Source organism: Cucurbita maxima, unplaced genomic scaffold, assembly GCF_002738345.1.
Source record: "Cucurbita maxima cultivar Rimu unplaced genomic scaffold, Cmax_1.0 Cma_Scf00052, whole genome shotgun sequence".
In the NCBI taxonomy this organism is placed as follows: domain Eukaryota; kingdom Viridiplantae; phylum Streptophyta; class Magnoliopsida; order Cucurbitales; family Cucurbitaceae; genus Cucurbita; species Cucurbita maxima.
In genome coordinates, this window is record NW_019272068.1 from 513,922 (window position 1) to 535,003 (window position 21,082).

The window sequence follows — 21,082 nt, forward strand, 5'->3', positions numbered from 1 at the left end:
AATAAACATTGTTTTCTTCTAATAACTTTAAAATATATATTTTTTATTTTCAATATTACTTATTCTCTAATTGATTGTTAAAAATATTTAACGGCAATTTATTGAAATAATTTATAGTTTTAATTAAATATTTAAAAATATATAAATTAATATTTTACCCAATAATATTTTATTTTTATTTAAAACAATTTTTTTTTTTTTTTTTTTTTTTAGTTTTTATGGTTTTAAAAGGTAGGTTTCCATACGTGTGTTTGCATTACCTAACCAACAATGAGTTAGTTTTTTTAGTATTTCTTAAAATACTGAAGTGACGAGATTAGTTACCCCAAATGCTGAAATGGTCATGAAAGTGAAAGATATGATAGTAGTATGCATGGTTTTCCATTAATAGTTTTATCGATGGCTTTTTCATTTTCGCACTCAAACATTAGGTTAAGGTGTTATTTTGACGACCTTATTCCTATTTCTTGTTTTAAATTAAACGTATAAGTGGTTTTATTTAAATTCTCGCATATGTTATTAAATAGATTCAAGCTAAGAAACGAAAGAGGACGATGGTATGATACCTCGAAAAGAGAGAGAAGTGAAATTAGAAATGTTTTCATTTGTTGGGTGAAGAAGAAAGGATGCATTGGATCTGAATCCGGGTCGGGTACGCTCTGCAACCCAACGACCTATAATCGTTTGCAGCCCACAAACTGAACCTTGCAACCCGAGCTCAACGCCTGTGAGCAGCCCAGTGACACAATCGCACTCTTAAAGGCAGCGGACTAGCGATTGTGCGGCACTCACTTTCCAACGACAAGTGAGCTAAGCCAATTCGTACTTGCGTCGCCTACGGCCAAGCGACGTATGATCGAGCCTCTAGCCTCGGTTTTAAAAGAAGGTTTTGGAAAACGAGGGTAGAGAGAGATTTTAGAAAGAGAGATTTTTGAAAGAGAGATTTTTGAAAGAGACGTTATATAAGCAAACAAGAGAGAGATAACAACGGCTTAGCATATATAACCTTGGGTAGGGAGAAGTTGACAACTAGTCATATCCCCCTATAGTACATTTTGAGACATTTCATGTCTGGCAGGCCTAGACATGATATTTTTGAGGCGTCATACGCCCTAGAACTATAGAAGTAAAAACACACTAGAATGAAAAGACATGACAAGGGTTTGGCTTGCCATAGGCATGCGGCCATGGGCAACACGCCCTGGACGAGCATGACCGTGACATCCTCCCCCACTTAATTGGTTGACGACCCCGTCAACCGACTACTTTCAAACCTGGCGATGTGGGTGGCTGCGGATTTCAGGTCTTCGGCGCGTTCCCAGCTGGTTTCCTCTGTAGGGAGATTCTTCCATTTGACAAGGAATTCACGAATCGTCCGTACAGGTCGTCTTATCTTCCTAACCCTGTCGGCGAGGATCTCCTCTACTTCTTTTGTTTCTTTTTGCCTCAGATCGATGCCCGGTCTTGTGGTTGCATTTCGTTGGTCGTCTTCTGGGTCAGGGTGGTATGGCTTCAGGTTGCTCACATGAATTACTGGGTGGATTTTCATCCATGTGGGGAGTGCAACTCGGTAGGAGGTAGTCCCGATCTTTTTAAGGACTTCAACCGGGCCTTCATACTTGCGAACTAGTCTCTGGTCCTTTCGGCTGCGAAATCTGATCTGTTCTGGTTTCAGCTTGATGAGGACTTGATCTCCTGCTCGGAATTGAAGGGGGCGACGCTTCTTGTCTGCCCACTTTTTCATATGCTTGGAAGCCTTTTCTAAATATGCTCGGGCTATATCTGTTGTCTGCTTCCATTCTCTTGTGAAGTTGTGAGCTTGAGGGTTTTTTCCTGCATAAGGATGATCGATAATGTGGGGTAAGGCCGGTTGTCGTCCACTTACAATTTCAAAGGGACTCTTTCCCGTAGACGAGCTGGTTTGACAATTGAAGCAAAATTGGGCGACATCTAACAGTTGTATCCAGTTCTTCTGGCGAGCGTCGACGAAGTGACGTAAGTATTCTTCGAGCAAGCAATTGAACCGTTCTGTCTGACCATCGGTTTGAGGGTGGTAACTCGAGGAGATGTTTAAGGTTGTTCCCAAGAAGGCGAATAACTCGGTCCAGAATGTCCCAATGAATCTGCCATCCCGATCACTGATGATGCTCGACGGAATACCCCATAACTTTACAATGTGTTTGAAAAATAGTTGAGCTGTGAGTTCGGCCGAGCATAATTTGGGAGTGGGGATGAACGTCGCATATTTTGAGAATCGGTCTACGATAACCAAGATAGCATCATAGTCCCCGACTTTTGGGAGGTGTGTTATGAAGTCCAGAGATACACTTTCCCAGGGTCGTGTCGGCACAGGTAGAGGTTCCAAGAGTCCTGAGACTTTGGCTTTCTCGACTTTGTCCTGTTGACAGATGAGGCACGTCTTGGTGTATTGCATGATGTCGTCTCGCATGTTTGGCCAGAAGTACCCTTTCTTTATTAGAGCGTATGTTCTTTGCCACCCGGGGTGTCCGGCCCATAAGGTATCATGACATTCCTGAATGAGCTTCTTCCTCAGTTCTCCCGTTCTTGGGACATACAACCTGTTTCCTTTTGTCATCAGAAGGTCTCCCTCAACCCAAAACTGTCGTGTTTTCCCAGCTTTAGCTAGTTCGACGACGGCTTTGGCCGATGGGTCTTTATGTAAATGTTCCTTGATGATGTCGCGCATCGATCCATCGATCTTACTTGAGTGAATATGGGCTAACATGCACAGGGCCGCATGTTCGCCCTTCCGACTCAGTGCATCGGCTGCTTGATTACTCTTCCCTGCTTTGTGTTCGAACTTGAAGTCGAATTCAGCCAACGACTCCTGCCACCGGGCTTGTTTTGCCGTCAATTTTGGTTGATCAAAGAAGTGGCAAATGGCGCTGTTATCCGTCTTCACTACGAACTGTGATCCCAAGAGATATTGTCTCCAGACTCGAAGGCAATGGACTACTGCCAGCATTTCTTTTTCGGAGACAGTGTATCTATGTTCGGCGTCATTGAGTTTTCGACTTTCGAAAGCGATGGGGTGGCCTTCTTGAATAAGGACCCCACCTAGGGCAAAGTCGGAAGCGTCTGTTTCTATTTCAAATGGCTTTGTAACATCTACCAATCCGAGGACAGGACCCCTCGTCATGGTTGTTTTCAGATCTTCAAAGGCCATTTGACAATCATCTGACCACGACCAAGTGTGGTCTTTCTTCAACAGCTCTGTCAATGGGGCGGCTCGTCGTGAAAACCCTTCGACGAACCGCCTATAGTAGTTGGCTAATCCTAAGAAGGACCGCAAATCGGATACGGAAGTAGGAACCTTCCATTCTTGGATAGCTTTTATCTTATCGCTATCCATACTAATCTGTCCACATCTGATGACATGTCCAAGGAAGTTGATGCATGTTTGTGCGAATGCACATTTCTCTTTCTTGACATACAGTTGGTTTTGTCGCAGCTTGTCGAACACCAGCTTCAAGTGCACTTTGTGTTCCTCTAGGGTTGTGCTGTAAACCACTATGTCGTCGAGGTATACTATGACAAACTGATCCAAGTATTCGTAGAAAACTTGGTTCNTTTTTCAATTGTATGGCCGAGATCATTCGAAGATTACCTGGTTGCTTGATGCTTGCAGGTATTACTGTGGGGTTGCGGTCAGTGATCACTAAGCACTTTGCCAGCGGCATTGGGATAACTTCTTGTTCTAGGAGGAACTCCATCCCAAGTACCACGTCAAAGTCGTCCATGCGAGCTACGACAAGATCTAGCTCTCCTGTCCAATCCCCTATTTTAAAGGGGACTCATTTGGAAACTCCCACAATAGGCAAGGCCTCAGAGTTGACAGCTTTCATTTTTCCCGGGTCCCTTCCTATAGTGAGTCCTAATCTTCGGGCTTCTTGATCAGCGATAAAGTTGTGGGTCGCTCCTGAATCTATCAGAGTGCTCCTATTCGGTTGGAAATTTATTGTCGCATCTACGAACATGAGTCCTTTCTCTACTATCTCCTTCGATTCGACCTTCCGTTGGAGAGCTGACAAGAATTTAAGTGCGCCCATTCGGGGATTGTCTTGATCTTCCTTCTTGTCAAGCATAGTCTCAACCTTTGCGTCATTGCTCTCTTGAATGGAAACTTGGAGCGCAGTGAGAGAGGCCCGATGAGGACAGTAAGATACCTTGTGGGGACCTTTACAGAGCATGCATTGTAACGGCGTCGTCGGGTGGTTCCTTTGATGGTAAGGTCCTCGAGATGTCCCTGCTTGGTTATTCTGTGGAGGTCTATCCGTCCATCCGCTTGGTCTGTCGTTACCTCCGTTCGGCCTGTTGGGGCTTCCATTTCGATGACTTGGTGGTTTGTATGGCTTGCCACCAGTGTTTGGGGCTGGTGTTATTCTCCTTTGGGATCCCGCTTCGTTCCCATAGTCTAGGAGTCTCTCGGCACAGGCCATTGCGGCGGCTAGGGTTTGGACCTTGTTCTCGTGTAGCTTTGTTTTGGCCCACGGTTGCAACCCATTTATAAAGAAGAACACCTTGTCCTTCTCTGATGTGCCCTTGATATCGAGCATCAGGGTTGAGAACTGTCTGACATAGTCTCGTATGCTTCCAGTGTGTTTCAGGGCTACTAGCTTTTCCATTGCTAAATGTCATGCGTTTTCGGGGAGGAACTGGTCCCTCAACTCTTTCTTAAAGTCCTCCCACGAGTCAATGGTGCACAATCCATCCTCGATGTCTTGCACCTTCGTACGCCACCACAGTTTGGCGTCGTCTGTGAGATACATCGAAGCTACGGTCACCTTCTTGTCGTCAGTACAAGCCGTTGTGGCTTTAAAGTACTGTTCGACATCAAAGATGAAGTTTTCTAACTCTTTGGCGTCCCGATTCCCTTTAAAGGCTCTAGGTTCTGGGAATCTTAGTTTGTTGGACCCTGTATTTGTTTGTCCAGCCGTGACGTTCTCCACGGCTTTCATGGTCACTTCAATTCGAGTGCCCATGGAGGCCATCCTTTCTTGGATGTCATCGATTGTTGTTCTGAACTCATCAGCTAGTCCATTGAACAAGCTCATCATTGTATTTTGTAGCACGTCGAACTCTTCGCCACGTCCCTCCTTGTGCGCGACAGAGCTATCCGGACTACCAGATGGTTTTGGGCTGCTCGTAGGAGCAACTCTTTCTTCGAGCGAGGTCACTCGAAACATCAATTCTGCGATTGGCAACCCATCCAGGCGGTTGCCCATTGCGTCAATTCCTACGACTTTCTCGCTCAATTCGGTCACCCGTGCTTCCAGGAAGCGGAGGGTGTCAGGGACTTCTTTGAGGAACAGCATTTCCTCCTCTATTAGCGTAAGCCGGTCGGCTTGTGCTTTGGGTGTCGACTTTGTCGTCGACATGGTTTCGGTCTTTACTGTGTCACGGAGCTAACAAAGCTCTGATACCACTTGACACAATCGCACTCTTAAAGGCAGCGGACTAGCGATTGTGCGGCACTCACTTTCCAACGACAAGTGAGCTAAGCCAATTCGTACTTGCGTCGCCTACGGCCAAGCGACGTATGATCGAGCCTCTAGCCTCGGTTTTAAAAGAAGGTTTTGGAAAACGAGGGTAGAGAGAGATTTTAGAAAGAGAGATTTTTGAAAGAGACGTTATATAAGCAAGCAAGAGAGAGATAACAACGGCTTAGCATATATAACCTTGGGTAGGGAGAAGTTGACAACTAGTCATATCCCCCTATAGTACATTTTGAGACATTTCATGTCTGGCAGGCCTAGACATGATATTTTTGAGGCGTCATACGCCCTAGAACTATAGAAGTAAAAACACTAGAATGAAAAGACATGACAAGGGTTTGGCTTGCCATAGGCATGCGGCCATGGGCAACACGCCCTGGACGAGCATGACCGTGACACCCAGCATCACGCCGCAACTCAACCCAACTCAGCATGCACACGCGTCTGTGCCTCATTGCGCCACGTGTCACTCATTTAGCTTTAGCGGCTTGAATCGACTCGGCTGGGCTCAAGCAGCTCTAACAGCTGGAGCTCGGCTATTCGATTCGATAAAGGACAAAAATACCATTTTCCACCGTTCCAACCCTCCCAACCTGATTTTGACTGTAATTAAGGTCATTATGATGCCTATTTCACAAAGTTCAAGTTAAATTATATTAGAATAATGAAATACTAACCAAATGAAATGGACAACCTAATAGGAAACGACTTTCGGAAACATTTGGAGCAACTTCGAGGAATGCGTACTAGAATTTAGGAAAACGCCGGCTAAAACCAACCAAGTAAGTAACCTTCCTATAGGATAGGCTGGACAATTGCTTGATATGTGACGACACATGCCTAGTGGTCACTGCACGTGTCATTTATGTTTTATATGCATGATGCTTGATAATGGTTTATGATGTATGATGTATGATGACGTGAATGAGTTCTATGATGATGCCTTATGTTGTTTTACGATGATTATGATGTGTTATATGATGATGAAGATGCATGCTAATATGACAATGTAAGATGATGGTATTTCCTTGATATGACGTTATTTTCCATATTAAGATAAAAAACATGTTTTGAATGATATATTGCATTATGATGATGATTTTCCTAAGACACAACCCTAGTTAATGTTAATGATGATGAAGGTATGAAGACTAATGCACATATATTACTTGTAGTAATATAAGGATGAAATTACGGTTGTGTCATAAAGATGTTTTAAAGATGAGAAACCAGAGGGACATCATGCATTCTGTGTGTACATAAACATCGGGTCACTTCCCCTTTTACGATGATGAGTACGGACGAGACACTATGATGATGATGGTGATTATGCCATGCATGAGACTCAAGGGTCTGCTGAGCTCTAGACGTCACTACGAACAACTAGCTCGACTATGATGGGTCTAGGGAGGTGCAAATCGCTTGGGATTCATGCTCCCATATGTGGTCGTGTGTAGGGAAGTACTATACATCCAATTTTGTCCGGGTTGGAGGCCGCCCCTATGATGGTTTTAACGATAGGTTCCTAGAGCATGACTTGCATGTGTTTGCATTTTCACAACCTCTATAGTAAGATCACTTACTAAGTATTTCTCGAAATACCCATGTCGTGTGCTACATCTATTTCAGGTAAAAGCAAGGCGCTCATGTGCGACTGATGAAGGCATCGCAATCTGAGACCATGACACGTGCATAGGCTAGTAGCATTTTAAAATTTTTAGACATAGGTTAGTATAGGTCGTTTTTCATTTCATGTTTTTACTTGATTTATTATTATTGTTTTACCTTGTTTTTGAATTATGTTTTTGAACACATAAAACCATGATAGTGTTTTAAGTTGTTATGCTTTTAAAGATGAAGGTATGATTTACGATGAGGTTTTAAGAGTTAAATTCCACATAAGAGCTTTGATTAAGATGATGGTAACGATTTTAGGTCAGTAGAAATCTAGGGTCGTTACAATGGTGCTGTTTAATATACTACAAATAGAGAAACAAGTTTGAGATACAATTATAAAATGAAATATAAAAGACTCTAAAATGTAAAAATGGACTGAAGCTCTGGAACGACCCCTTTTTTACTGCACAACGCTCGAACGCTCATCCACCTCTACCGACGATCTGCGAATACCTAAAAAAGAAAGGGGAAAGGGGTGAGTATAAAAATATACTTTGTAACCAACCTACTCGTAGGCTTTCATTGCGTCCATAACCTAGCAGGTGACCATGAGCTTTTACTCTAGGCTCTAGGTATATTGCTCTTGTTATGTACAGTCTTGGGTAGCTAGCTTAGGCTACGTAGTGGTAATTGGTATCCGGTGTTGAGGTCCTACCTCAACAAACACTCTCTAACAAATAGTGACAGTATGGTGAGTGTTAGTTTGCTCGTTATCCATAGGAGGTAGTTGACATACTCATCCCCACAGGCCATGTAGTCGCCCAAGGTTAGGGGCATGATACCCAAAAATGACTCAAGTACTTGCTGCACTTCCTGAGAAAGATGTCGTCTTGGTATTGGATTCGCTCTTCTGTTAGCATGAACATGAATTAGATTCTATTTGTCTTCTTTATTCTTAAGAGAACCCCCCACCCGAACCATTCTTAAGACCACCAAGCGCTACCCCCTTTACGTGCCAGTTCAGTTGGCTACCTACAATAATTGTAAGTCTCCTCTCAAGATGGATATGTTGTGCATGATAATCCAATTAAATTATTGGTCACACAACCCTAACGAGCATAGGCTTGTCTCAACGGTACTCGAATTGCTGTGGAAAGAAAAGTGGAAGTTATGTTTACACCGTACCAACTCCTAACGGTCTAGAGGCTATCTTTGTCTTGTTGAGTTGCTATAATCTTTCTACTCTTTAACTTTGATAGCTTACTTTGCTTATGCAGTGAATTATTGATGACTTTTATTGAGGCGCGACCTCGTATACTCTATAGGACAGTATGAGGTGCGCTAATTTGAACATCATCCATTGATGGTTAGCTGGCGGACCCTTCAACAGAACCATAAAGTCACCAAAGCTTGGGGGGAGTGACCCCCATGTGTTGACCAGCTATTGGGTCAACCTATGTGGTTCCACACCCCTCTCTTAGGAACGAGTTTACAACACATAGACCCTGTTCTGGAGACCGATGGCTATTTCCACATGGTTGGGGCACTAGTTGTCTTGACGCACCTCCTCTATCCGATATGTGCCTACCTCGACGTTACGGATAGTAGAGTAAAATCTCGACAGAACGAGTATCGAAGTGGATAGATAGTGGAGACTCTAATGACACCATCACACTACTATCAATTTGAAGAACTACCTTTGTCGTCATTGGTTACCGTGGAGGTCTACTAGGTTCCTAGGGGCTTTTAGATAGTATAAATCTCATCTCTCATTTAAAAAATGATCAGGGTTAGCTCCTCGGGGCTAATCCAAGTCCCTAGGTGCACTCAGGACTAGACCTTTGATAGCTGCTCACTATCCTGAGGTGCAGGGTGTACTTGAAATGTTTTGAGTGAGCTCAACGTGTAAACCACATTAGTTGTAGTGCTCTAATCTTAAAAGAATTCTCTCAAGTATGATTTGTTAGGGAGATATATCTATCGATCACCTAAGCACATAATCAATAATTTAAACTTCGTCATGGTCATATCTATAAGTTGAAGAGGTTTATTGGATTCCTAAAACAGCTAGGTGGCTTAACGCGGGATTTTGGCTCCAGGTTACTCCATTCTAACTCCTCAAGTCTTTCTTAGTCTGGGAGCACTAGAGTCTAGACCTACTGACCTCGCTCAGGATCCTAAGATGGTCAATCTATTTGAGGCATCCTTACTTAGGTCATCATCTATCCAACCTAACTCTAACGTCCTAGGTTTGTGCAGACAAACACACAGTCAAACACCTGGAACTAACACATACTATATCATGCACACATTTAAGCAACACAAGCTCAATGGAGAGATAATATCCATCAATCACTAGGAGCACAAATCGCAATAGGCTATCCTCCTTTCTAACATAGAGTGAAGCATATAAAACATAAAACAACATGTTTATTAGAAATCTCGACCTAAAGGCATAATAGTAACTTTACCATAACATACATACATTACATACTCATCCAAAAACGCCCTCCCGAAGTCCTGCCCCTATGCTAGCATGTCCCTATTGCCTAAAATCTGTGTGGTTACTTACTTAAATGACGTGTGCCTTCTTGAACGAGTTTTATCGCTGGTTAGGAGCTTTAAAATTCTCAAAATTTCTCTGGTATGTTCTCATTCAACCAAAATTAAGTATTGGAATTGAGACGAAAAATTGAGAATGAAGGTTGAATGGAGTAAAAAGAAGTCACTCACGTGCCTACACGTGCACTCTGGAAAGGTAGCTAAGCGCAGCTCACACTCGATTGCACCACACGTCTGGTCGATGTAGTTACGCCCCCTCTACGACACGTGTCAATCGACAGTCGGTCAGTTTGAAGTTGCTTTCCTGAGTTCGACCCACACAGGCATAAGTTTCCTCTATATTTTAGTATCGTGACGCATGGCACACTCGATGAATCGAAAGATGGGTTGCAAGCGAGTTCTTGGGTTGAATCATGTGTTGACAACGGGTCAACTTGACACGTGTTCATTGCTGATTGCAGACGTGTTTCGCCTCCCATGCATCGTGAGTTGTCACCGCTTCCGGTCGAGTTCACCTCCCCTTTATGTGACATGTGTTTTCTCCTTACATTTACACGATTTCCAGATTTTGGTGAGTTTTCTAATTTCTTAACGTTGAAAACTCGAATCAAAATGATTCTTTCATGAAAGTTGTATACCTTCAATCCATCTACACATAAATACTTTCTCAAAATTTGTAGTCAATCACAACAAGAAATATTCAGGTCCAAAAGTCTTCTAAAACTAAAACTTACCAAAAAAAAAAAAAAATTGTCGATCACAATAAGAAATGATCACGTCCAAAAGTCGTCTAAAACTAAAATTTACCAAAGTTTTTATTTTCTTGGCGTTCATCGGAAATCACTTCCGGTCTGAATCAACTTTTTTCCTCCATAAAACTTGTGCAAAATCCCTCCAATATGAACATAATAAAAATTCATAACTTAATTTCAAAAAAACTCTCAAATTTCAAGGAAAATTGGGACCAAGAACTCGAAAATCACACTTCTGTTCTTCGTTAATTCTAGATAAAATTGAGTGATTCAAAAGTCCAGAACGGATCTATTGAGATCACGGATAAATTCTTGCCAAGAAACTCTAGCAAAATTCAAACTCGGAGCATACTTTGACTTTCTCTCTTACTCTCTCATAAAAAAACCCTAATCTTCACCTTCGTTAGAAGTCTCTTAGGCTAATCCAGGCCCCTCATTAGAATGAGTGTGTCAAAAGGATCCATGGTTGACTTTGACTAAAGTTTCTAATTTTTTATTATTTTCCTTTGTACGGTTGTTGAGTCCTTAAAATTTGTTTAAGACTTTTTTTCTCAATGCACCCAACCTTATCTATATATTATAGGTTCGACACCTTATACGATTCAAAATTATATAATGATACTATTAAATAATAAATAAAATAATTATAATTATTATTAAAAAAATAAACGATTAATTTCAAGTCTTTATGATATAAATAAGTACCTTTTATCTATTATTGGTCTTATTCTAATCGAGTATATTATGAACATTGATGGATGGATTTGTCACCAAATCTATTTGGTTTTTATTAGAGTGATTCCTTCCCCGATCAACCCACAATAACAAAATCCTAAACACTACTGTAAAAGATTGAAATGATATTCATAAACACTACTGTTTATAGTTTCTCGTGTCACCTAATACAAATTGACCACACATACCTTAGTGTTGTCCATTTTGAAGAATTATGTGATTAAAGGTTGTTATTTAAAATTATTTAAAATTTGAAAGTAATATTTGAATTCGTGAATTGAGATATATGTATTAATTCAACGACCAAATTGACGAAATTGTTTTGAAATTATGCTTAACAGAGATTTAATCTTTTGAATCGATAAATTTGAATTATGGTCGTTTCAAAAATGTTCTTGTTGATGTTAGTAGGGCAGAAATGAAAAATAGTTGAAAGATTAGATGAATAATAAATTTTAGAATCTATGGGCAGTTCTTGTACATCAAACACGGATTGAAACTTCATCGGTAAGAAAAGAAATCACGGCTCTGAAGTTGGTCTCAAGGAACACGCCTCTGGTTTGAAATTCCAAGTTTGGGATACGTTGATACTCTCGAGAAATCTGAATTGGAAGATTTTGATACACAATATGGACGGCCCCCCTGCGGGCGATATCTGTTCGATCTGCCATGGAAGATTCAACACCCCTTGCCAAGCTAACTGCTCGCACTGGTTCTGCGGTTGGTTCCCTTCTCATATTCTTTTTATATTCCTCCGTTTTTTTTGTTCATCAGTTTCGTATTCGCGTTTCGTTTCTTTGCACTGTCACTAGATTTTGTTGGGATTTCAGAAGTGTCTCTTTTAGCTACTCTGTTTTTGCCCACGTATTAGTCAACAGACGGAGAATTTCTCTTCCAGGCCTTGGTAACATGTCTTAGACCTTCAGGACTTCCACGAATGGTTAAATTAAACCAACACCTGAAATAGAGGTTGTTATGTTTTCACCAGTAATAGTTGAACAAGAACTACCTAAGAACAAGAACAATGGAGACAATCCCATCAAATTAAGTGAGATTAAGTCTAGTTTGTTCAAACAGAAAAGGAATTTCGTCGTCTCTGGAACTGTTGCTTTACTTGAATGATTACTCGCTTTGAGATGTTGATATGTAAAAGTGCATTAAATCATGAGATAGGCCTGAAATATTTCAATGTTGGAAGAAAAAGTGCTGTCTATACCCACCCCTATATTTGTTAATCGTTAGTTATCTTAATATAACTTTTATGAGGTTTGTTTGTAAAAGATTAAGATGAAAAACACATGTAAATCTTCAAGTTTTAGTTTCTTTCGTTAATCCTTTTAGAACATTGACTTGAGGACTGAATTTGAAGTGGAGGTACTATGATTATATATGTTTTTTCTTCCTAAAGTCTCGAATTTAATTCTTCTTTAGAAAACTATGTTCTTAACTATTTCCCTCTTGTCAAGACATTGGATTGAATTTCATAGTTTGAAAAAAGATACCTTTCATTTACATTTATTGAGGGAAAGAGCCTTCATGTGAGTTTAAACTCAACTCTTCTGGGCTTTATTTGACTGGAATCCATCTTTTGTACGGTCTTAGGCTGTGATGTTCTTTTCTAGACTCACATTATTGAGCTGTATTTTTAAAGATAGTTGATATCTTCTTTCTTCCCTGTCTTCTCGAAAGCTCACTGAGTTTGGTGCTTCCCTGTATGCAGGAAGGTGCATAATGCTTGTTTGGGATCATGGATCGACACTGCAGCCATGTAAATGCCCCTTATGTCGCCGACAGATCACTTTATTGGTTCCTTCTGAGGCTTCAGTAACGCAGCAAAGTGACCCTGAGGTTGCTCGTGTTCTTAACAATATAAGGAATTATAACCGTCATTTTGGTGGCAACTCAACTGGTTTAAATCAGGTGGCTTTCTTCTTTACATAATTGCTTTAATGAAAATGCTAGTTGAAGTTATTGTTGAATTTTGGAAATTTTTTCTAGATATTTTTTGGTTGATATCTTATTCAAGATTGATAACTCATGGATTTCTGTAAATATTGATAGTTTCACTGACTTACCAACTAAATAAATGGCAGTTTCATCATTTTTTCTGAAGATAATTTTGCTTCTTCAAAATTCTGTTTGCATAAAACTTGAAAGAGGCTTGGTTGATGAGGATTTGAGAGTAAAAAAAGTCGTAACTAGAGCTTTCTCTCTCCCCACCCCCTCTCTCAGCCTTCAATGTGTTTTTTTTCTCTCTTTAAATATATCTTTAATTTTTGTTTCTTTCTTGTTTTTTTAAGGGATTTTATTTACAATTATGGCCTCCCTTAACTCCTTTTTTCTTTTCTTAAATGAAAAACTGAACTTTCATTGGTAAAAAACTAGAGCCCACAAAAAAAAAGAGAATAAGAAAAAGAAATGAATCACTCTAAAGAAAAGACCTCCAACCAAGCAAAATAAGACCTAATGGGTAATTTGAAAAGGTTTAACCATGGAGATTCACCCAGACATGTTGAACCTAATAAGGTCCCACACGTCTCCCTAAGATCTTTCAAGCCCTCTAAAAGTTCTATTATTTCTCTCCCCCCACAAACTCCTCAAGATAGCACACTCCCCAACCCACCACAAAAAACACTCATATCACATGAAAATGAGGATGAATAAGGAACTCCCCAGTCATCTATTTGCAATCTCGATGCCTAGCCAAGCTAATGAAAACTTCTCAAAGAAACAACTCCAAACAATGTAGGCTAACTCACAACCTGAAAGGATACGATCAAGGTCCTCAGCTACCAGCCTACGATGGATGCAACACAACAACCCAGCTACATTGAGCAACCTCCTCAAAAGTTGATCGAATGTGGAGAACTTACCTCACAAAAAGCTTAACCTTATGATTTGTGGACTCACAAGAAGCTTAACCTGCCTCTCCACCGAATGGCATCCCCTAACCCGTTTTACTTGATACACATTTATGATTTGTGGCCTTCTCTTTACATTTGAAGGGCATGCCTCAAAATAGATCAAAGATATCACTTCAACACAGAAATTGTTAAAAAAAAATTAAATATAATTTTAACTCCATCTAAAATAAGCCATTTAAGAACCAACCAAATGAGCCTAGCTCATTAACCTAATAACCTTGCAAATAATTTCACGGAAAATGATGTTATTTGTAGAAGGAACCCTCACATTTGAATTCAATGATATACCGTCATTGCTTTGTTGAAGCTGCAAAAGGAACCCTCACTACTTGAATGTTTTTCATCATGGTTTGTTGTAGCTGTTCCATTGAAAAGAAGTATTTCTGCATTTGGTTTGAAAACAAGTGGTTTTATGTTGAAGATATGGATCTTAGGTTCGTCATTCCTCTTTCTTTGCTGCGAGTATTTTGGTCTGAGAAATCTTTGATGGAGCTAATGTATTGTCCTATTACGATTTTCTCCAAGGAAGAGATGGATGAATCGGTACTTCTTGAATTCAAAAGGGAAGATTTTATTTTGGTTGGCGTATTGAATGTGTAGTGTGGCTAATCATGGGTGGAAGAAAGGTGATTAGAGTGTCAGTTGGTTGTTTTAAGATGGCTCACCTTTTAGAATATATTGAAGGATTTTTTTTTTCACAAAATATGAGATATCCATCTCAGATTCTCAGCCCAAGCCAAAGCATTTACCCCCAATCCCCTCATCCGACCATTTCTTTCCCCTATTCTTCATCATGGTAATCCCTCTATACCTCATAATTCTTATTAGAATTGAAAAGATAAAGATGTATTAGAATTATATTGGGGTTTCTTCATGGTAATTTCCAGGTTGATGCACATGATAATTGGAACGAAATTAAGTTGTCTATTGTAATTCAGTTTGAGGCTACCTTTGTGCTCAACCCTTTTTGGGTTGATAAAGCTTTAGTTCAAATGGAGGATGGAAGAATTCATGGGGACCTCAGTTCAAAAGGGAAATGGATGCACATTGGGATTTTCCATCTGAAATTTGAAGCTCGGGATCACGAGAAACCTAGCAAACCAGAATTTGGTGTAAGTGATGGCAGATGGATTAAAATTATGAACATACCATTCCAAGAATTTGAGAACCTTCAAAGTAATTGGAGTGTATTTTGGGGGTTTGATTAGTGTTTCTTCTAAGACTCTAAACATGTTGGATTGTTGTCCTGCTTGCATAGAGGGGAAGAAGAACGCTTATGCATTCATTCCAACTTCATTTGAAATGGAGGACAAGAAATTGGGCACTTCGTTTCTAGGTTTGAGGATTTAATATCTATTGAACCTTTTTCGGTTGAGAATTTTTGTAAAAAGAATTTGGTCCATAGTGACTTTCAAATCCATTGGATGTTGAGCGTGTAAAATTGGTTGTAGAAGATGGAAAGTCCCCTTGGTTCTGCCCTTTTTTCTTTTGCCACCTTCCCCTTTTTTCTTTTGCCACCTTCCAGAAGTCGAAAATTGGAGTTGAAAATCAGTTTTCCTTTCAAATGGAGGAGAGTACGACAAGTCAGAATTCAAAGTATTTTGTGTAGTTGGGGAAATTAGATTAACGAAGACAGCTCCCGGTATGGTAAGGCAAGATGGTATTGCTGAAAGGATCAACAGAACATTGAATGAGTGGGTGAGGAGTATGAGGATTCATTCTGGATTGCCAAGAACATTCTGGGTCGATGCTATAAATAGAGTAGCCTACTTGATCAATAGAGGGCCGTCAGTACCCTTGGAGTTTAAGTTGCCAGAAGAGGTATGGACAGGAAAAAAACTCAAGTACTATCACTTGAGAACTTTTGGTTACACTGCGTACGTTCATGGTGATTCAGTGAAGAGATATTGACATTGAGGTTGTGAAGTGCTGCTTCATAGGCTATAGTTCAGACATGTTTGGGTACAAGTTTTGGGATGACAAAAATAGAAAAAACTTGAGACATTGTGACGTGTCTTTTGATTAAAATGTCTTGTACAAGGACAAAGAGAAGAAAGGTTCCGAGACAATGAAACAAGTGGGAGTTGAGGTTGAGTGGTAGAAAAATTCTCGTAGTGATGTGGCAGATACTCAAGAAACTTCTGAGACTGTTGCTAAGGAACTAGAGGTGAAGCAAGTGACACCTGAGCAGGTGTTGAGAAGATTATCCAAAAGTATTAGAGTACCAGACAGGTAGTCACCTTCATTACACTATTTGCTGCTGATTGATGAAGGGAAACCAAAGTCATTTGATGAGGTTCTATAGTTGGAGGATACAACCAAGTGGGAGCAAGCCATGAGTGATGGGATGAGTTGGATGTCTAGGCTTCAAAATTGTGTTGTTCTTTTATCTATTGAGGCTGAGTACGTGGCAGTAATTGAAGCTGAAAAGGAGATGATATGGACGACAGACTATCTAAAAGAATTAGGCAAGAAGCAGTGTGAGTGTGAGAAGATCTTTTATACCGATAATCAGAGTATCATACAGCTAGTGAAGAACTCGGTCTATCATTCAAAGACAAAACACATCAGAAGACGATACCATTTCACTCGCAGGATAGTGGAAGAAGGTGATATGTGTTTGAAGAAGATAGAGGGGGCAAAGAATCCAACAAACATGTTAATAAAATGTGTTGATGTTGGAAAATCGAGGTTGTGTAAAGCCTTAATTAGTCTAGTGCAGTGAAGATATTGATGGTCGTTTGAGAATGAAATTCTTGGTTCACGTGATTAGTCTCCAAGTGGGAGAATTGTTAGGTTATGAAATCCGGCTTATTTATAGCTTACTCAAAGGAAAAATATATACTTTAAATTACATATAAAGTAAATGGTCATATATAGTAAACAACTATGTATAGTAAAAAGCTATATATAGTAGATAAGATATATATAGTAGATGACTATATCGGGTTATATACAGTAAATTGAACCATATATATATATATCCCTTTAGACAATGCTTTAAAAACGTATTTTATGCATTCTTTGTATTCTTTTTTATTGAAGTCATTAATATAAATCTCTAGCCAATATTCTTCATTGTATTTTCTCTCTTCTGTTTTTTTTGTTCATCTAGATCGAGTGTGTGTTGTATGATCCTAACAATAATAATAAATCTTAGGAAATGTATGCTTTATGTTAAGGAGTATTTCTTTCGATTTATGTACAGTTCATGTTTTGTTAAAGTGGAAAACCGTATGTGTTGATGATTTGGGCGTTCCATTTTTGTTTTACTGCATACTGGAATATCATCAAAGTATACATCCATGAATTTATTAAGATAGGGTTGTAAAACGTGGGTCATAAGTCTCATAAAGATACTTGGCGAATTTGATAACCCGAACAGTGTGACAAACGCACATATGCCAACTTTCATCTTTTTATGGAGTAAGAAGTACTGGTACTGCACATGGACTTAAACTTGGTTGAATGTGTCCTTTATGGAGTTGTTCTTGTACTTGTTCTTGAAGGATAGCATACTCTTTAGCACTCATCCTATAGTGTGGCAAATTGGGTAGAGTGGCTCTTGGATAAAAGAAATACTGAACTAATGGTTTTGATCAATTTAATTTTCTTTTTTACTCGGAAAAGTTCAATTTAAATATTACAAAAATTCAAATCCCTTTTAGTCTGGATCTCAGGCCAGTGTCGTTTGATGATAATTTTTTTTTCTTTTTTAATTAGACTTGCTTTCTCACAATTTTATATTTCTGGAGTCATCTGAATTCTTAACCAAATTAAAAAATCAAAACAAGTTTTTTATCTACAATTTTTTTTAGCCTTTAAAATTTGACTTGAATTTTGAAAACATTTGTAAAACGTAAATAACAAAACAGAGAAACTCATTAGTGTTCATGAGCTTAATTTTCAAAAGCTTTTATTTATTTATTATTTTTTCCTTCTCTACAGCGACTGCAGGACCTTCCTTTTCTCTTACGGAGATTGCTTCGGGAACTCCTCAATCCACAGAGATCTCTTCCTCTTGTCATTAGAGCACGCGTTTACACTGCAGTTAAGTGAATGTCTCAACTTTCTTAACATTAACTATTGCTTAGAAATTATCATTTTCTAACTATTCTGTTTTTATTACCACAAAAATCTTGTTTGTGAGTTACTTTTGTATTCCCTGCTTTCATCTTGGCCCTTTCTGTTTCGTGGGCTTTTATTGTTATTATTATTCTTTCATGAAAAATTGCTTTCAATCAGTGTGAAAATCAAGAGACTATTCTGGTGAATTGAATGTCAAGCAGCTGTAATTGTTCCTGATTATAAATTGTAACTGCTGTAATTTGTTTACAGATGTTTCTAAGTGTAGTCTACACTGTGAGTCCCATCGATATCATACCCGAAGGTAAATCTCCCCCCCCCCATCGATAGTGACTCTAGCCTATATCAAATGTCAGCATTTTAGTGTAATCATTGATTTCCTTCTGGATTTGTTTTTCCTTTTGGCTTGAATGTTTATGTGCAGCATTACTAGGGTTATTTGGACTGATGGATGATGCCTTTATACTGCTCATCTGCTTCCTTTATGTTGCTGCTTTATACCGATCGGTACTCCATAATCGCCATGGAGGAACTTGAGTTGTCCTTGCAGCTTTGCCATAACTGTAAGAAAGTAGAGTAGCCATTTTTTTTGTTCTTTAATACACTTCGTTTCCATCCTGTTTTACTTGTAAAGCCAACTTTTATTTGAATCTTTCTTGCATATGGAATTCACTTGTGTTGTGTTCATTTTGTGTTTGGGAATATGAAGCTTAAGAACCACAAAAATTGAGTTTTCAATTAATATTATATATACATATGTTCGTATCCTTTCTAAAAATAATGAGTTTTGTCTGCTTTCTTTTTCTATCTTTTTGTATCTTGTGTGGAGTTCGTTATTTTTGAACCTTTTTATTTTGTTATATCATTGATTTTTTTTTTCTGGTTAAAAAAATATTTAGTTTTAGATTTTAGTACAAAATTGACTTCAAATATAATATAATTTAGTATATTATATAATCTTATTAATATTATTTTGTAACTCTATTAAGATTGACCTAGGAAACAGAAAAAAATGGTCCTTAAAAGCATGATCCATCTTGTCTGGAATCCAAATCCCAGTAAATAGTAGTTGGTCCTTGAATGCACGTTAGGGCGTGATGCTCAGTTCTGCTCCTAGATTTTGTACTCAGTACAATACGGATCCAAGGGATCTTTTAGGAGGCTCATAAAGAGCATAAGAGCTAGTTACCACGTTAAAGTTCTGGAACTTGAAAATGTAGATGATTTAGGTTATGCTAGATGTCTAACCTTGTTTTATAACCCGTGATCCATAGTTTCGACAAATTTCCTTAAGGAGACTGTTAAGGGCCTTACCACGTAACTCCTTATCATGAACTCGTTTCGAGGGGGTGAAGATCTAATGTTGACATCATATATGGGGTCACCCCCTATGTGTTCTATGACATTGTAGGGATTAGTAGTCAAGTCGGTAGCTTCGATTATTGAACCTATCACAATGATAATGCCTGCATTCTTTAATAGTAGATTTTTAAGAGCTTGATTAGTCGGGGTCTGTTCTGAATACAATTGTGCCACAAACACACCTCATATCGGAAGATTGATAGGATAATCTCCCTGAGAAGTGCTCTGAACACAATTGTGCCACAAACACACCTCATATGGGAAGATCAATAGGATTATCTCCCTAACAAAGCCTTCACAAGAGAACCGAGCTAAGACTAAAGCATTGGAGCTATAGTAGTTTCAAGTTGACCCAGGCCAATATGTTTTCAGTAAACCGAACCCCCTAAGGTTGTGAATGACAATTAGAGATTGAGACCCATGTGTACCTAGAGAATGGATTGGCTCGAGAAGTTAGTCTTAAACATCCTTGAAACGAGAGACAAGATACAAATTGCTTAGATGCCCCTAAGAATTTAGTAGACCTCCATGGCTTCAAAGGACCACCTAGGTAGCTTTCTAGGCTATAAGCAGTATGAACAGTGTCATTAGATTCTCCACTATTTTTTCCACTTCAATAGCAATACTGTTGAGTTACGCATAGGCCAGTTAGGATAGTGTGTGCCCTAACCTTGTGGAATTGGCTAAGGGTCTCCTAAATAAGGGCACTGTGTTATAATCTTGTCTCTAAGAGGGGGAGTGTGAGACTATGTAGGTTATCCTAGTAGTTGACCGACACACAGGGGATCACATCCTCCAAACTTTGATGACTATATGGCCCTGTAGGAGGGTCTGCTAACTAACATTACATGGATGATGTTTAAACTAGAAAATACTATATTATCTCATCATAATTTAATGAGGTAACGCCTCAACTTAGATCGCTAGTCATTCACTGCGTAAGCAAAGCGAGCTTAGAAAAGTTAAAAAAACACGTACCTTGGGGGTAAGCTTCAGATCAGAAATGTTCGAAACTTCGAGGCACCTCAAATGTTCAAATAGGAGTATAGACTAGACCCAAACTTCTTGGGGCCTAGAGAAAAACTTGTGGATACCTACTAGGATGAGAATGCAATGAGAGCTTATAAGTAGATTGGTTACGGAGTCTTTATTATATTAACTCATTTTCCTTTTTTTTTTCTCAGGTGTTTGCAGGTTGCTGACCGAGGTGGGGAGCGTTCAAGAGCTATGTGATTGCAGAGAGGGTCGTTTTGAAGCGTCGTCCATTTTTATATTTTGAGTCGTTTGTATTTCGTTTTGTAATTGTATTCCCAACCCATTTTTTTTATTAGTAATAAAATTGAACAACCTTTAATTTGAAAGTCTAAAAAATCGGGTCGAAATAAAGGCACAAGAATTATAATCTAATTTTCACTTAAGGGGAAGAATTGAACCGCTAACTTTGAATATTTATTTTAAGCTTGCCTTGCCTGGGATTGATTTCCTTTTGGCTTTGGGATAGGTTGTAAAGTCTCCTAATTAATTATTT

The 21,082-nt window shown here is 39.2% G+C and overlaps 1 protein-coding gene across 1 annotated transcript; it reads left to right on the forward strand.

Moving 5' to 3' along the window:
• The first annotated feature begins 11,591 nt into the window (after positions 1-11,591).
• Positions 11,592-20,957, forward strand: LOC111471404 (E3 ubiquitin-protein ligase RNF170-like). Its single transcript, XM_023117127.1, has 6 exons — positions 11,592-11,902; positions 12,903-13,102; positions 18,055-18,156; positions 18,445-18,496; positions 18,617-18,755; positions 20,739-20,957. The coding sequence occupies exons 1-5, from the start codon at positions 11,812-11,814 to the stop codon at positions 18,727-18,729; spliced, it is 558 nt and encodes a 185-aa protein (XP_022972895.1). The 5' UTR covers positions 11,592-11,811; the 3' UTR covers positions 18,730-18,755; positions 20,739-20,957.
• The last annotated feature ends 125 nt before the right edge of the window (positions 20,958-21,082 follow it).

What these genes read in the sequence shown, in the direction of transcription:
- LOC111471404 (XM_023117127.1), top strand. Translation starts at nt 11,812, where the DNA reads ATGGACGGCCCCCCTGCGGGCGATATCTGTTCGATCTGCCATGGAAGA. An exon ending in GAGCACGCGTTTACACTGCA is followed by an intron (nt 18,157 to 18,444) that starts GTTAAGTGAATG and finishes ATTTGTTTACAG; the next exon opens with ATGTTTCTAAGTGTAGTCTA. An exon ending in CATCGATATCATACCCGAAG is followed by an intron (nt 18,497 to 18,616) that starts GTAAATCTCCCC and finishes GTTTATGTGCAG; the next exon opens with CATTACTAGGGTTATTTGGA.